This window comes from Chrysochloris asiatica, unplaced genomic scaffold (genome assembly GCF_000296735.1).
Source record: "Chrysochloris asiatica unplaced genomic scaffold, ChrAsi1.0 scaffold00009, whole genome shotgun sequence".
Lineage (NCBI taxonomy): Eukaryota > Metazoa > Chordata > Mammalia > Afrosoricida > Chrysochloridae > Chrysochloris > Chrysochloris asiatica.
The window spans coordinates 21,456,438-21,473,409 of NW_006408527.1; the positions used below are offsets into that span (position 1 = coordinate 21,456,438).

At 39.8% G+C, this 16,972-nt stretch overlaps 1 protein-coding gene across 3 annotated transcripts in view; it reads right to left on the reverse strand.

The window, feature by feature from the left end:
* The window catches only part of PPP1R12B (protein phosphatase 1, regulatory subunit 12B), a 341,109-nt gene extending 333,833 nt beyond the window's left edge, over nucleotides 1-7,276 (reverse strand). For 2 of the 3 annotated variants that reach the window (XM_006834128.1, XM_006834127.1), the window contains exon 1: nucleotides 6,843-7,133. In XM_006834128.1, the coding sequence (XP_006834191.1) occupies nucleotides 6,843-7,133 (291 nt within the window). Of the gene's footprint in view, nucleotides 1-6,842 lie in introns of all 3 variants that reach the window. The other variant, XM_006834129.1, reaches the window with a different exon arrangement.
* Between the last annotated feature and the right edge of the window lie 9,696 nt (nucleotides 7,277-16,972).

The window sequence follows — 16,972 nt, forward strand, 5'->3', positions numbered from 1 at the left end:
CAGAGGAACAGAGATCCAGGTGGTGGGAAGGTCAGGTAGATTACAAAATAAAATACACTGTCTTAAATGGAGACTAGAACTAATGGAATATACGGTAACTAAAATGGGGTTGGGGTGGGGGATTTAGTTTGGGTGTTGGGGAGGGTAATACAAGAAGTGGGGAGGAGGCAGAAGAACAAGATAGAAAGGGGAACAGGTTTGCATGACCTAGTGGGACAGAGGTAAATAGTGATGCATGTTCACTCTTGGAACAACAGGGCTCTGGGATACAGGAATCTAGGTATAGCTTGAAGAGGGTAAATAATACTACAACCCTTGACTGCCTTATGAATATTAGTTTCTCTTGCCTACTATTATAAAATAGACACTTGAGTGGGATAGAAAGGAACGTTGGGAAACATGATTACAGAAAACTTGTAAGCCCGTCTTCAGCCTATAACTGAATGGAATACCTCAAAGAGGTTCTACAACTTGCCCAGTGAAACAGACCTCGTGCAAAGCCTTTACAGAGTATAGGACCTTAGGTGGAATCCTGAGTTCCACTTAGAGCCCTATGAGGTGGGACATTCTCACGAGAAAGGACAAGCAGACTGGAACAGCTACAGTGACAGAAGATACATCTTCAGAGAAAGATCATCAGGAAAAATCCAAAGCAAAAATGTCAGCATGACTGGCTACTATAAGAATAAGCAAACTGTTTGCCAGGAAGTCATCAAGGCTAGCAATCAAGTGCCTTCAGGACAAACTCCCCTCTAAGACTGAAACTCAAAGGAAACACACAAACAAGCATATAAGCTTGGTGGCGACCACATTGGTCTACTGGTGAGTGCAAGACAGGGAAAGACAGCAATGAAGAAATGGGCTTAGTTCAACCAGGTTCCATGGACTCCCGTTGACCTGGAGATGAAAGAGAGAAGAAGAAGGTCTGGTAGATCCAAAGTGTGGTGGGACCTGGGGACACACTTAAGCCCATGGGCAAGGACATAGCCACAGAGGGCTAGAGCTGAGAGTGAAGCATCCAGCTGATATGAGGTGAGGGGAGATGCACAAGAACACCCAAATTTGCATATAGTACACTTTTGACCTAGCCTCGATGCCTCAATAATCAGAACTCGACTAGAATTAGATTGAAAAAAAAAAAAATTTATTATTTTTTTTCTTTGATAAAGGAAACAAAGGTAAATTACTTCAATTTGATGAACCTGACCTATACTCAGAGCGGTAGTTACTCTAAATACCAACAGAGAGGGAAAGACTCTTCACATCAAGTATCAATGCTATCCCCTCTGTACACAGGGTAGATAGGGACGGGCAACTTAAGACATTGGCTACCTAAAATGAGGGGGCAATAAAGGCACTAATTGACTGGCTTACAAGGTTTCAAGAGGGAGTTTAGTTTAAGAGAATAGGGGGAAAGAAAGAGTTACCATTGAATAATAGCTGTCATCTTGTCTAGATGGATCTGGTGAAAAGAGATGGGGATAAGATTCTTAAGATTCAATAGTGAATAACTGTTACCATGACTAATTGTGACTGTCACAATTGTAAAGGTAGAAGTTTTGTAACAAAAAAAGTGCAGTGGTTAGTCTTACAGTCCAGAAACAGAGGACCCTAGGACCCTCAAGAGAGAAGTGCACAAGCAGAGTGCGTGACCTTATCCAGAGAAGCAGCAGTGCCAGAGATGGAAGCAGAGATGGGGGCATGGAGATGGGGAGTGGCTGAGGACTCTACATTCATGGGCTAAAAAGAGAGGGACTAAGAGCTGGTGGCCAGGAGGCCGACTTGCAGAATGTGCCCTTTGGAGATGTAAATTATTATATATGCCTGAGTGGTTTTTTGTTTGTTTGTTTTTTAAAAAGCTAAAGTGGGTAGAGAGAAATACTGTTAACTGATGGTACATGGAGAGGATTATAATCATAAAAATGAAACAAGGTGTATGATTTGTTGAATGTAAAACTGATGATATGCCCTGTAAACTTTCACTCAATCCACAATAAAAAAAAATTAAATTAAAAAACAAACAACCTCAAGCCCATTGCCACTAAGTTGATATTCACAAAACAACACAACCACAAAATAAGCATGATTATCAAATATGGCTATGCGATACATCATGATGCGGAAACTTGGGACTAATACTCATAAGGCAAAAGGCCAGGTGCCCAACATAGTCTGATGCATCATATTAACCAATCTGAAGAGGTAAGCTACCAAAATGACCCAGGATGACTGTTCTAGCTCTACGATAATAAAGAAGCCAGCAGAATTAGAAAATATCTGAATGCCATACTACCATGAGTCTTGACACTGACTAGAATCCATCAATATATAGGGTAAGGCAAAGTTTCTTAACAAACAGAGCTATTAGAGTTCATTAAATAACGAACTTGGAATGCAATAGAAAAGTTAAGAACACAAATTTTCTTTTACCATACAAGGTGGCACACGGTAACATACTATTCTATATTAAAGTGAACGCACTGCCATTTGCTCTTTAACTCTATGGTGGCTTCTGTCTCACTCTTTCCTCCTCTGCTCATCTGTCCCTATCTCCAACTCTCTTTCAGGAAAACAGATCATTTTAGTCTCCCAGAAGCTACAAGATCAGAGCCCCAGAACAACAGAAGCTAGTCAGAGTTGAATTCCAGTCTTGAGACCATTACAATGAGTGAACTGTAGAACTATTCTAGTCTCCTAGATATCCCTCCAAATGAAGATTGATCAAACAGCGCTAGTGACAAGATCTATGTGAAAAGGTACTGGTATCCCCCACCACATTCAGCATATATAGACGCACCGATGCAATATACACTGGATGAATAAGCAGGCATTCATTTTAGCAAAACCCAGAAAATCTCCTTTCCAAAAGAAAACATTTGTCTTTTACAACAGCCCAGGAATGTGGTGGATATGGTTCCTAAAAGCCTGTATCTAGATCTACAGCATCCAAGTCCATAATGCCAGAGATACAAAAACAAGTGCTAATAATCAATCTTATGAACATTTTTTTTTAAAGAAATGAAAATGAAAGAAAAAAATGTAAGTACCAATCCACTTATAATTATTAACCCACACTTTCTACCCTATGATGTGTATAAATATAAATGAAATGGGAAATCCTTTGTGAGCAAACAAGTGCTTTCAAGAGTTAATCAGATTAACTCATTTTTCATTGAGGACCCTAGAAAACTAAGCACAGACACACCAAGTCTTAATCCATTTACCCATATGTAGTTTGTTTGCATTGGTTTCCAAGGCTTTCAGCAGAGTTGGTCTAACCTCTGAGATACTTCTTATCCCAGTCTATTTCAAGTATTATTAATAGGCCCCCTGGAGCTTGTTATCTTTGACTCAAGCACCTCGTGGTCTAAGCAAAGGCTGCCAAGAAAGAAATGTCTCTAAGTCAAAAGCAGCACCAAGGCACCACAACCCATGGTACAAATCATCGACTGTGACCTTGTAGGCAGAGGAGAAAAATTATCCCCAATATCAACTGGGGGTTTCTTCCAGTTTACCTCAATGATAATCCACAGCCAGTCAAATGTCCATGGCCAAAATAAAGAAATGAAAGGAAGCAATTATCCAGAAAATTCTATTCATACTTGTGTAACAAATGGTTATTTTAACTAAATAATTCCTTTCACTATAACATTCTCCATTCTATAGCAAGATGTTGTTGTTGTTGTTTAGTGTTGTCTAGTCGATTCCGACCCACAGTGACCCTGTATAGGGTTTCCAAGGAGCAGCTGGTGAGATAATCAATAATAAAATAGGTGTTTGGCTACTGGCAGCTAGTCTCATATACTGAAACAGCCTTTTATGTACCTTAAGTTTATTCAGACCGTAGAGAAACATATTGTAATTCTGAGAAAAGGAACTTATAAAAAAAGTTCTTGAGCCAAAAGCCCCCTTGTCTTGATTCAAAGAGATGATTTCTGTAACAAAGAATTGTTTTGAACTTAAATCTTTGAGCAGCTTCATTTTTAGTTGAATTTGTCTAGCATGACATGGCCATTCAACTCATTGCCAGTCTTGTAAATGAAGACGTGGCGGGGAGGATGCCTATAACGCATCTGCAGACATTAAAGAAAGAAAAAAAAGTGAATGCATAGTCATCATCTCCTATTATAAGAGATTACTGAATGTGGAGAGCATATTATCTGAGAAAAGCTGCACTTCACAATCTGGGGTGGTAGTGAAAAGAGAAGGAAAGGCACAAAGGAGGTCAGGCTCAAGAGAAGGGACCAGACACTGGTTACCTGGTATGAGAAGGTAATATACCATGTTGTTGTTGTTAGGTGCTGTCGAGTCAGTTCTGACCCACAGCAACCCTGGACAGGGTTTCCAAGACACTGAGCTTGAACCACCGACCTTGCGGTTCAAACCGACATTGCAGTCTAGCGCATTAACTCACAGTGCCATACCAGGACCATGAGTGGCCTCAAAGTAGATGCTTTTCTCAAGGCACTATTAAAATGTACATGGTAAGGACCAGACTCAGCTAGCAGAGTTAACTTTAAGAAACAGGCTAGTAAATTCATCTAATACAACTGTACTTCCATAGAGTACTGATTCCATAAAGGGACACATGGACTACAAAGTTGAATTCTATATCTATTTCTATTAATCCATTAAGTGATTTCCTTTAACAACCCCTTCTCAATCTCCTTCACATCTCAAATACATTTGAAAAACATGAATTCACCTTCCCAAAAGATTAGAAAAGTAATAAATGTGGCTCTTAGTTTCTAGTTTATCTTTTAAATTCTGCTTCTTTTTAGGTGGCGCAGTGGATTAGATGTTGGGGCTGCTGATCAAAAGGTCGGGGGATCAAACCCACGATCCACTCCATGGAAGAAAGATGAAGCAGTCTGCTTCTCTAAAGATTCACAGCCTTGGTAACCCTATGGAGTCCTACTCTGTTCTAGAGGGTCACTATGAGTCAGAAGTGACTCAAAAGCAGTGGGTTTTTATAGAGCTCTGGAGGTCCCTGAGTAGCTCAAGTCTTTTTTGATTGTCTACTAAAGGAGCTCTGGTAGCGTAGTGGTTACGAATTGGGCTGCGAACCTTAAGGTCAGCGGTTCGAAACTACCAGCTGCTCCGCGGGAGAAAGATGAGGCTTTCTACTCCCGTAAAGATTTACACCCTCGGAAACCCTATACAGGGTCGCTATGGGTCGGAACCGACTCGATGGCACATAACAACAACAACAACAACTAACCTAAAGACTGGTCACATCCACCTAGTGGGTGGAAAGGCCTGGCGATCTGCTTCCAAAAAATATGAAAGCCAAGAAAACCCTATGGAGCAGTTCTAATCTGTAACACATAAAGTCACCACAAATTGGAATCCACTCAAGGGCAACAGGGTTTATAGAACTCTTGGATTTTTAAATCTAAAAATTCTGTGCCTAAATGCAATTTCTAATTTCTTTGAACTTCTGTTTCCTCATTTGTAAAATACCTGCCTGTCCTACTTTGCAAATTCATTTCTGACCCTCATGTGAGACAGGACATATGAAATCATTTTTTAAGCAGTAAAGTACTATATATAGGTTGACTGTTACCTTATTTGAGGCACTGTTATGAGCAGAAAATTCTGGATATAAATAGTTAACAGAGGAGACAGTTCCTCTGTCCAAAAGAGAAAGGTAGCAAACATGGTGAGGTATAATTTTCAGATAATGGCTAACATTTAGAAATTAGTTTGACATAAAATTGAATCATTTGTTTAGAAATGGATCCTCATGCCAACACATTCACTTTGCACAGACGGCAGGAGAAGAAAAATAAAAAGGATAAAGAGTGGGAGTCCAGCTCTCAGCTCGCCAAAATAACTGATGAAGTTCCATTTGGGAAGGTGGATTAGTTATGGCAGCAAATTATTGTTGCATAAAGAGATAGAAGTGAAGTTATTATTACCAAGCATAGAACTATCAGATCATTCATAACCCACATACTACAGCTTTATATACAAGGAAGCTTCAAAAAGTTCATGGAAATTTTCAATTTTCTTTTAATTCCATTTTTCCACGAACTTTCTGAAGTTCTCACATACACAAATATACAAGAGGGCTTCAAAAATGAAAATATGATGGAATCGTCCCATGATCTTTTTGAAATATATAGATAATATTTCATATACACATGGCATGTGATTTCTATAAAGGACTTTTAAGAAGAAAAAGAGAAGTATAAAGGTTATTCCATAGGTATCAACCAGATACAAGTGATTCAGTTGATTAGTTCCCAATGAAGCTCTTAGGGAGATCAACATTGCTGGGTAGAAAAGACAACACCCACAAAAATGAGATTGGGGTGCTCTAGAAGACAGTGGAGGGCACTCGAACTGTTTTGGAAGCACAACAGTGTGGTTTCAAAAGATCTGCTTGCGTCTAATTTGTTTTGTAATGTGGACGCACAAACAGAAAATTGAATTTTCTGAAAGGGAATCAGGCAAATGACATTGACTAGGCATATGAGTGACATGGTGTACAGGCACACCAAGGAGAGAAAAGTGAATATGATTAATCTACAGGGGTAACACCAGGGACCAAATCTCCAGTAACCATGACAACGCAAGTAGGTGGAGGGAAATACAAACACTGACCAGGCAGCTGGTGACACTACTCCTTAAGGTACGAACCCTGGGGTCGGAAAGAGACTTGATTAGCAGAGGAAGTCGATTAAGAATGGAAATGACTAGTCCAAACGGGCCAGTGTCTATGCAGGGGGACTGGGCAGCGACACTAATCCTCTCCATGGGATAGCCGGCAGGTGTTATGGACTCATCTGTAGCAGACTGGACGCCCAGAAGACCACGAAGGAAGGGAAGGGAGTTACCTGGTGCAGGGCTGTCAAGCCGTCCACGTTGACTGTGTTGATGTCGGCGCCCCGAGCCAGAAGCTTTTTCACCTCGTCTGTGTCCCCGCTAGAACAGGCGGCCAGAAAGACAGCACCGTCCTCGAAGCGGACCCTGGGGCTCCCACGACGAGTCTGCGTCTGCCGTCCCGCGCCACGCCGCTCCGCGGGCTCCTGTTCAGTCAGCGAGCCCCGCCAGCGCCGAAGCTGCTCAGCCCTCCGCATTCGCGCCGACTCTGCCCGCTTCCCGCCTATGTGTTCGAATTCCGCCATTGCACCGGCCTCAGCTGCTGCTGCTGAAACTGAAGCTACTAGATTGTTGGTGCTGCTCCTAAAGCCGCTGTCACCTCCCTCACGGCGTTTCAGTCCGGAGCAGAAGGCGGAGACCTCCGCAACGCCATCTTTACTTCTCCCGCCACTAGCACCGCCCACACTCTCCCTCGACTTCATTACGCAGGCGCTGCCCGGGCCCCGGGTCCTCACGGGACTTGTAGTAAGCGAACGGTCTTAAAGGCACGCTATGGCCTTAAAGGGAACTACAAATCCCTGTATGCACCAGAAAAGGGGGTGAGGACTGGCTGTTCTCCTTTAGCCGCGGGTCCCAACGGGGTCACCTTTGCCCTAAAACTGGGTTTGTGTCCAGGATTGGCGTCAGCAGCTTTTACTGGGCTTTTTGGGAGTTGTAGTTTTTTTTTCTTGTTGTAATTACTACTAAACGTAGCCCCTAAATTACCACATCATTCTTTTTATTGGGAACGGGGACAGTAATATTCTAGTGGGAAAAACAGACATAAAGTACCTGAAAGACTCAAATCCAGGTTCTGTTTCTGTATTTGTTATTGTTGTTAAGTGCTCTTTACGGGAGCAGAAAGCTTCATCTTTTCCCAGTGTAGGAGCTGGTGCATTCCAACTACTGACCTTGAGGTCAGCAGCCCAACTTGTATTCCACTATGCTACCAGGGGTCCTTATTACACACTTATTACACTTGTAGTTGTTGTTAAGTGCTGTCAAGTCGGTTTCGACTCATAAAGACCCTGTATGTTGTTGTTGGGTACCGTTGAGTGGGTTCCGACCCATAGCGACCCTGTGTAGGGATTCCGAGGAGCGGCTTGTGAGCTTGAACCACTACCTTGCGATTCACACTGGCATTGCAGTCCAGCACCCATAGTGCCACAACAGAACATTTATTCTAGACCCTGAAAAGATTTTAAGAAAGGAATATCAAAGTACAGTACAGAGCATATAATAAATTTTAAACTTAAACAAACATGAATTCACATTTCTGTATAGATGACTTCTCCCAACCCATTTTCTTATACGTAAAATATGAATAACAATACAGGACAGTGGTGTGGATCAAATGAAATGCTGTAGAATAAGCACTGGACTACTAACCACAAAGTCGACGGTTCAAACCCACCAACCACTTCTTGGAAATCTTATACAGGATCGCTATAAGTAGGAATGGACTCCACAGCACTTAACTACAACAAAATGTCATCCCAAAGGAACCCTGGTGGTGCTACAGGATAAGCACTTGGCTGCTAAGTGCAAGATTGGCAGTTCAAATCTATCAGCCAATGGGTGAGAGAAAAATGAGGAATTCTGTTCTGGTCAGTCAGCAAACTGCTAAACAGGGTCACATGAGTGGAAATTGACTCAGCGGCTGTGGATTTTAGAGTGCCATGCCTTGCACATACCAACTCATAATAAATATGTTCCTATAATTTCCCTTTTTACTCCTGCATCATCCTCTACCATTTTCATGTATCTTAAATTCTCCAGAGACAGAATGGATATCCTGTCTTCCATGATGAAAAGATATTATGGAGCATACTAAACCTATAACATGTAAGAAATTATCACATTCAACATGAATCTGGTTAAAACCTTATATCTGCCCTATTGACTCTAAACTTACTATACCCCCAAGGCCTTAGCCCTGGACAAAATACAATTAAATGTTTTATCCATGATGAAAATAGCTGTAGGTTCTTCAAATTTTTCTATGTGCTTGAAAAATTTTTTGATAAAAAATATATTATAAAACTAATTTTTAAAATCATTGCTATTGAGGCAATTCTTATGCATAGTGACTATGTGGGAAAGAATCGAATTGCCCCATAGAATTTCCACATCTTTCTCCCTCTCAGCACCAGCCAAGCACTTAACCACCATACCACTGTTGTTGTTGTTAAGTGCAGTTGAGTTGAGTCAAACTCAAAGACCCTGTATTGGGTTTCCAAGAAGCGGCTGGTGTGTTTGAACCACTGACCTTTGAGTTAACAATCTAGTGCTTATCCTACAATGCCACACCAGGGCACAATAAAGGCCTAGATATTTCCTTGACTTTTTACACCATGTGAACATTGGCCTGTGACAATTTCCTCTGAGATAACTGGGAATCATATATATACTGAGGAAATCAATCAGTGTATTGAGAGTCTTACATGAAAAGTGACCATAAAGATGGAAAGTATTATTATGCATTATTATTATTATCATATTATGTTTAATAGCACTATCTAGCTACAATACACGGAATATTGGCGGTGCTGTAGGATAAGCACTGGACTGATAACTGCAAGGTCAGCAATACAAACTCACCAGCTGGTCTGTGGAAGAAAGATGAGGCTTTCTGCTCCTGTAAAGATTTACAGCCTTGGAAACCTTATATGTAGGAAAAGTACTAGACAGCTAATTGCAAGGTTGGTGGTTCAAACCCACCAACTGCTGCTCCTTGGAAACCCTATACAGCATTGTTATGAGTCAGAACCGACTTGACGACTCTTAACAACAACATAAGTCAGAATAGACTCAATGGCAGGGAGCTTGTTTTTTAAGTATTTACAATATGATTATTCTTAAATAGTTTATAAATACTGTTTAAGCCTTATAGCATGTTTATGAACTGTGAATAACAATGTCTGTAAAAATAATCAAGGTATAATATTTCTGTAAGTTTCACTCTCCTTGTTACTTGCATCTATTTACAGTCACCACACAACATACCTCATTTACCACAATTAAAAATTCTTTATGAGATTTATTTTGTAACTTGTCAACACAGCATCTCTTCTTATTCCAAGTCAAACTCTCCTGGATAATTAAAATTGCCCACAGCTTCCAAATAGAATTCTTTTTCAAGGATAAAAGAAACATTGATACTACATCAGAGAGGAAAGACTACTGATTAAAGCCTAACCCTTTTCAAGAAACCATTATTAGCTCAACTCTGCCAATGTGGCAAGGGAATCAAAAATGAAGAGAGAGGCAACCTTGCAGCATAAAACATTTACCTAAAATTTCAAGAAGCACACCTCCGAGCATAATCTATGTGCATCATTTTAACATGACATTCTTAGTATATAATTGGTGGCACTTAACAACAACAACAAGTACATGATTGCTGCTCAAAAAACCATATATATAATTAAGCTATTTTATGGAACTATGGCCTTATAAGGAGGGTTTTTGTTTTGTTTTTAAACTGGGGCACATTTGTTGTGTGCCATGGAGTCAATTCCGACTCATAGTGACCCTGTACAGGGTTTCCGAGGCTGTAAATCGTTACAGGAGTAGAAAGCCTCATCTTTCTCCCACGGAGCTGCTGGTAGTTTCGAACTGCTGGTAGTTTCGAACTGCTGGTAGTTTTGAACTGTAGACTGTGAGGTTCGCAGCCCGATTCATAACCACTATGCTACCAGAGCTCCTTCTCATAGAGAAGTTCTAATCTGTCCTTTAGGGTTGCTATGAGTTGGAATTGATGAGGGTTGTTGTTGTTTTTTTTTTTTTAAAGTATAAGCAGCTAAGTTCTTTTTGATAATTTAAGTGCATATCTACCTGGGAAAGGGGGAATGGACTATTAAATCAGTATGTGTGTCTTCCAGCTATGTGATTATTAAAAGTAGCAATACTTATTAAAATTTACTTTGTTTAACTGGCTGAAGCAGAAGAAAAATTTTGCCACAAAAATTTAAATGTCAAGATTTTTCTACCTATAGTGACTTGAAGTTTTTCAAAATTAGCATCATAGAAGTTTTTTTTAAGACATTTTTATAAAGTAATAATTTCCTATGCATACAATATTTTTAAAAGCAACACCGTTGCACTCAGTTTGGGCCCTCCCAGCCAGCCTTCTATTCGTACCAGTTAACATACCTCCCTCTAGTGGACAAATGGAAACCGCACATTTTTCACTTCTGTTTCTTTCGGGTTTTTCCTTCTTCAATCCTTTCAGATTTGATTGCCAGAATTTTTTTGCTTGCTTTATCACACCATCTTGGCTTCCACCAGACTCAATACAATCTCTCCATTTTCCAAGAGACATTTTTTAAGATCCATTTCTCAGAGTATTACCAGAGGATGTAGTTGATATCGGTTCTGAGGACAGAACTACTTGATGATAATTGGGGTGGGAGCGAAAATAGGGAAGACATTGAAGGGAATAAAACAGAGAATACCATTCATTAGTAAAGTATGACAGAAAATACTTCATTACAATGAGTAAATGCTAACAATGAAAGCAAAACTCGAACACTAACTGGAAATTAGACTGCACAGCAACTGAATTCCTTATGTTTATAATCTATAAGGTACTTAATTGGTTCATTTCTACAACGAATGAGAGGTACCCCAGGGTAGAATCATGGACAGAATTGTAGTGAATTTGTGAATCTCTAAATAACAGATAGCTTGCCATACAGTGGTTGTTATGTAACACCAATTTGACCTAAATGTGGAAATCATTGCAGTGTCTAAAATAATGTTGGTTTCTAAATTTAGAAAGAGAATGGCCATTACTTCAATACAACTACTCTTCCAAAGTCACAAAAAGAGCAGTGAGATGAGGTTGCTTTGTTTTGTTTCATTTTCCTCATTCGGTTTCTGGCACTATAGGATAAGCACTGGACTGCTAACCGTAAGGTTGGCAGTTCAAACCCACCAGCTGTATATTGAAAACACTATACAGAGTCACTTTACTTGGAACCGACTCGATAGCACTTAACAACAATGCAGCCAGTTAGGAGCCTTGGTGGCGCTGTGGGTTAGATGTTGGGCTGCTATCCACAAGGGTGGCAGTTCAGACCCACCAGTAGCTGCATGGGAGAAAGATGAGGCATCTGTCTCTGTAAAGATTTTAAAGTCACAGAAACACTATTTTAGGGTCACTATGCGTCAGAACCAACAAAATGACAATGACTTTTTTTTGGTTGTTGTTAATTGTTTTAATTTGGTTTGTTGCCACTTCGCATTCCCAAAGGCATGTTAAGTTCCAGACCCATCCTTTAGACTTAATTCACGTATGAGCCATCCCTAAGTTCTCATGGAGCATTTACTTCTGGTAGAAATAACTCTGAGAATCAAGGTTGGCTTAGCTATAATAAGGTACTTCCTTGGTCAGGAAATACCGCATTTTTTAGAACTGGACCCCAAGCCCAATGCCATCAAGCTGATCCTCATAGCTACACTATAGGACAGAGTAGAACTGCTCTCTAAGTTTCCCAAGGCTGTAATCTTTACAGAAGTATACTGCTACATCTTTCTTCCTCACACAGGTGGACGGATTTAAACAGCTATTATTGTTGTGTGCCCTCAAGTAGGTTCTGACTCATAGGGTTTCAAAGGCTCTAAATCTCTACAGGAACAGAAAGTCCCTTCTTTCTCCCAAGGAAGGCAGATAGATTTGAACTGCCGACCATGCTGTTAACAGACCAAGGTATAACCTACTACACCATCAGGGCTGTTTGGTTTGTACTCAAGCATTTTAATCACTGTATCACTACAGCTGCTTTCTGGAGTTGGAAAAGGGCTTCAAAATCATCTCTTCCAAACTCCCACCCAATGCAAGGGCTCCCTTTTGCAACTGTCCTAGTAAATGATTACCTAACTTTCACTTGAACACTTCAGGTGATGGGGAATCCACTACCTAACTCCCAAGTTTATTTGGGAGTGCAGTGGCCCTGTAGGATAAGTGCTGGGCTGAAAACCACAAAGTAGATGCTTCAAGCTCACCAGACACTCCAAGAAGATGAGGCTTTTGGTTCCTGCAAAGATTTACAGCCTCAGAAACCCTATCCAGGGTTGTAATAAATAGGAACTGACTCAATGGCATCTAACAAAAACAACAACTTTACCTGTTTTTTCCTTCAGAGCTCTAACAAACTATCACACTGAGTTAAAATTTACATCCCTTACACTTTCATCCATTGGTCTTAGATGTGACTTCTGAAGCAATAAAATCTTTCATGTGAAAAACAGCTAAAATAAATGAAGATAGCTGTTACGCATTCCCTCCACCAGATGAAAAAGTTCAGTTCCATTTACTGTTCCTATGTGGTTTCCAGTTCCTTCACCGCCCACCCCCCAAGATATCTAATTTGTAATGTCCCTTAGAAATTAAGGCAATAGTCCAAACGAAATTATGATCAACTACTGATTCAGTCTGCTTTGCCTAACCATATAGTCACTAAGGCCCATTAGAGAAAAATTGTGTGGATTGATAGGGAATCAACATTATAAAATGCACTCCTAAGTATATTCATGTGAAGGAGCAGTGGTGAAGAGAGTTGTCAAATGGAGATCATTATCTTTCTAAGGGGGTGGGAAGATTGTCTCAGAGGTTGGCCTTACACTGTTTGAGTCAAGAACAGTGATGAAATATACAAATAACTGTATTGTTGGTGTTAAATGCCGTCGAGTCTCTTCCGAATCATAGCGACCCTGTAGAAAGAGAGTTTTAGAGGAGCGGATGGTGAGTTTGAACCGCGAAGTTCAATGCTTATCCTACAGCGCCACACCAAGATTCCAAATAACTGTACAATGAGATCTATGTATAAGGAGTCCATCTTAAGTGGGAGAAGTCTCCACTTAAGTGGGAGAAGTCAATTGACCGCAGAAACCTTCAGACCTCCAAATCATTCATCTCAGAACCCCCACAACAAGAAGTTGGGCGCTTGAGTTTAAGTGGCGGAAGCAGGCGCGCTCTTGGATTCGAATGTGGCGTGAGCGGAAGTCAGAGTCGAAACGTTGACCAATAAGCGACTGCACTCCTTTCTCAAGGGATTGCTGCAGACCAATCGCAACTCTCATGGGGCGGGAGGCGGAGCGACGCCTGAGGCACGCAGGCGCAATAACCAAGTGCTCCGCGCGTTACTGTGGTGAGAGGTTAGTCAACTCAGGTAAGAAAGAAAAATCCAGATTTCCTTCTTTGAGAACACGCACCCGGTAGAAGCTCGTTACAGGTCTTAGGGGCCAGGGGGTGGAGGGAGGAGCTGTATTACTGTCTAATATGGGAATTTCGACTTTTCCTCCTTTCGGGCTCTTAACAAATTCTATCTTATGCAGTCAAATCGTAATCAAAATTCCCCCAGACGCCCTTGTGCAAGGAGGAAATGCCCAAGTGTCTGTGGGAACGTATTTTCATTTATCTGGTGGAGCAGTGGTCAGAGCGCTTCTATGCCAACCAAAACGCCAGCCTTTCGACCCCACCAGCCCCCCTCCGCATGTCCCTCCTCGAAAGAAAGATAAGACTGTCTGCAACAGTCTCAGAAACATTATGGAGCAGTCTACCATATGGAGTTGGCTGTGACTAGATGGCAGTCGGGTTTTTGTTTCTGGTTTTTTGTTTTGTTTTGATGGTTGTGTTGAATTTTTTTGAGGAACCGCCAAACAACACAACAGCTGCATCGTATTATGAAGGAAAACATGATTAGGTCATAGTTTCAGGTGTTTATTTTGCAATAGATAACTGATGTATTAATAAATTAAATACACTGTTAAATATGTCAGTTAGATTAGATCAGTTTAGTTAGATTAGAACGTTAGGTTTTAAAAGTTCTATGTGCAAAGGCATGTCTAAAGTTTAAATAAACAGAAAGGTTAGAAATAAAGGATGGAAAATGATGTCTAAGGCCAATACCAACTAGAAGAAAGCTGGGTACCTTTAATACAAAAACAGTTCTCTAATAATGATAAAAACCATAATTAGTAAATGTGTGAAAATTCTAAACTTGTATGTATCTAAAAGCCCTAAAATATGTAAGACAAAGCTGCGGGGAAAATAAAGGACCTACCTAGCTCTGGTAGCATAGTGGCTACGAATCGGGCTGCTAACCTTAAGGTCAGCGGTTTGAAACTACCAGCCGCTCCGTGGGAGAAAGACGAGGCTTTCTACTCCCGTAAAGATTTACACCCTCGGAAACGCTGTACAGGGTCGCTATGGGTCGGAACTGACTCCACGGCACTTAACAACAACAACAACCTAGCCTTACAGTGGTCTGCTATCAATTTAGTGTCACTCTCAACGGATAAAAGAAAAAGAGTGGGTTAATGGGCCAGACTGTAAAGCCGTTTGAACTGCAAGGTCGGCGGTTCAAGCTCACCAGTCACTCCTTGGAAACCCTATGCAGGGTCTCCATAGGTTGGAACAGACTCGACAGCACTTAACAACAACAACAACAATGTTATAAAAGATTTGAACAGTACAATCAGTAAATTTATCTAAGGGATATATGTAGACACTGTCCTCAATAACTTTAGTATAGACATTCTTGTTAAGCACCCAAGGGACATTTAGAAATACATTCAACAATAAACAAGTTTCAAAGAATGTAAAACTGTTTTATCACATCTTAAAAATCAATAACAAATATCACTAGAAACCTTCACATGTTTGAAAATTAGGAAACCTGTTTCCAAATAACAGATATACCAAAGAAGATATTATAATGGAAAATTAGAAAGTACTGAGAATAGGAGAATCAAGAATGTTCTATGTATCAAAACTTTGGGATGCAGCTGTACTTAGTAGTTTTTAATGTTAAATATTTGTAACTGCAAAAAAGAAAAGAATTAAGCATACAACTTTAAAAAAAAGAAAGTTGGAAATCACAGAAACAAATTAAAATAGAAAATTTCTAATGGAGGAGGACTATTAGTCGTCTTTGCAAAGATGAATAAAATTTGATACATGCCTGGCAAGATTGATCAGAGAAAAAAAAATGGTGGTATAGATAAACATTAGAAATTAAAATGGAAGCACAATCACAGATGCAGATATTTAAAAGAACTTTAATTAAATTTAAAACTATAAAATAGATAAATTCCTGGAAATTTTTAACTTGCTAAAATTGAGTCAAGCAGAAATAGAAAATGAATAATATTGTAATATTTGAAGAAGTTAGATATGTAGTTAAAATGAGAAAGAATTAAGGCCAATCTTAGCCATAAGCATCATATTGAAAATGATCTCTTCAAGTTTAGAAATAGGACAAGAATACTAGCTATCATCTTCTAGTCAGCATTGTACTGGAAGTTATAGCCAAGGAATAGAAACCAAGTAAACAAAAGAAAGCTGATTATTTGTGGATGATATAGTTGGTTATATAGGATTAAAAGTATTTTCCATTACTAAATATTAATTAAAAATCAATTATATGTATACCAATAAGAAACAGCTAGAAAATATTGAAAAGATAAAAAATATAAAATACTTAGGAATGTCTAACACAAGTCAAGTAAAATCTGTAAGGAGAAAATTATGAAGCTATTGAAAGACCTAAGTACAACAATATATTACATTTATGAATCCACAGACTCAATATCACAAAGATGTCAGTTCTCTCCAGATTGATCTACAGAGTCAATATAATTAGAGTTCAAATCACTGCAGGGTTCTATATATTTATATATGTGTATATTTGTGGATTCTTTTGAGATTACTAAAATTTATATACAGAAGCAAAAGCCAAAAATAAGACATGCCTGAAGAAAAAGAATAAAGTTGGGGAACTTGAATTACCATATACTGTTTTATTAATAAGCTTTAGTAAGTTTGGAGGTTCAAACCCACCAGCTGCTCCTCAGAAACCCTTACAGGGTCACTATGAGTTAAAACTGAGACTCAACAACAATTAGAACAGTGGGCTGTTGGCTCAGGCATGATCCAGTTGACCAGTAGACCAAATTAGGTGCCTTTGAGTCAGTTTCAACTCATAATGGCCTTATGCAAAATAGAAGGAAACACTGCCAGGTCCTGTACCATCTTCACAATTGTTATGGTTGAACCCATTATTGCTGCCACTGTGTCAATTCATCTTGTTGTTGGGGG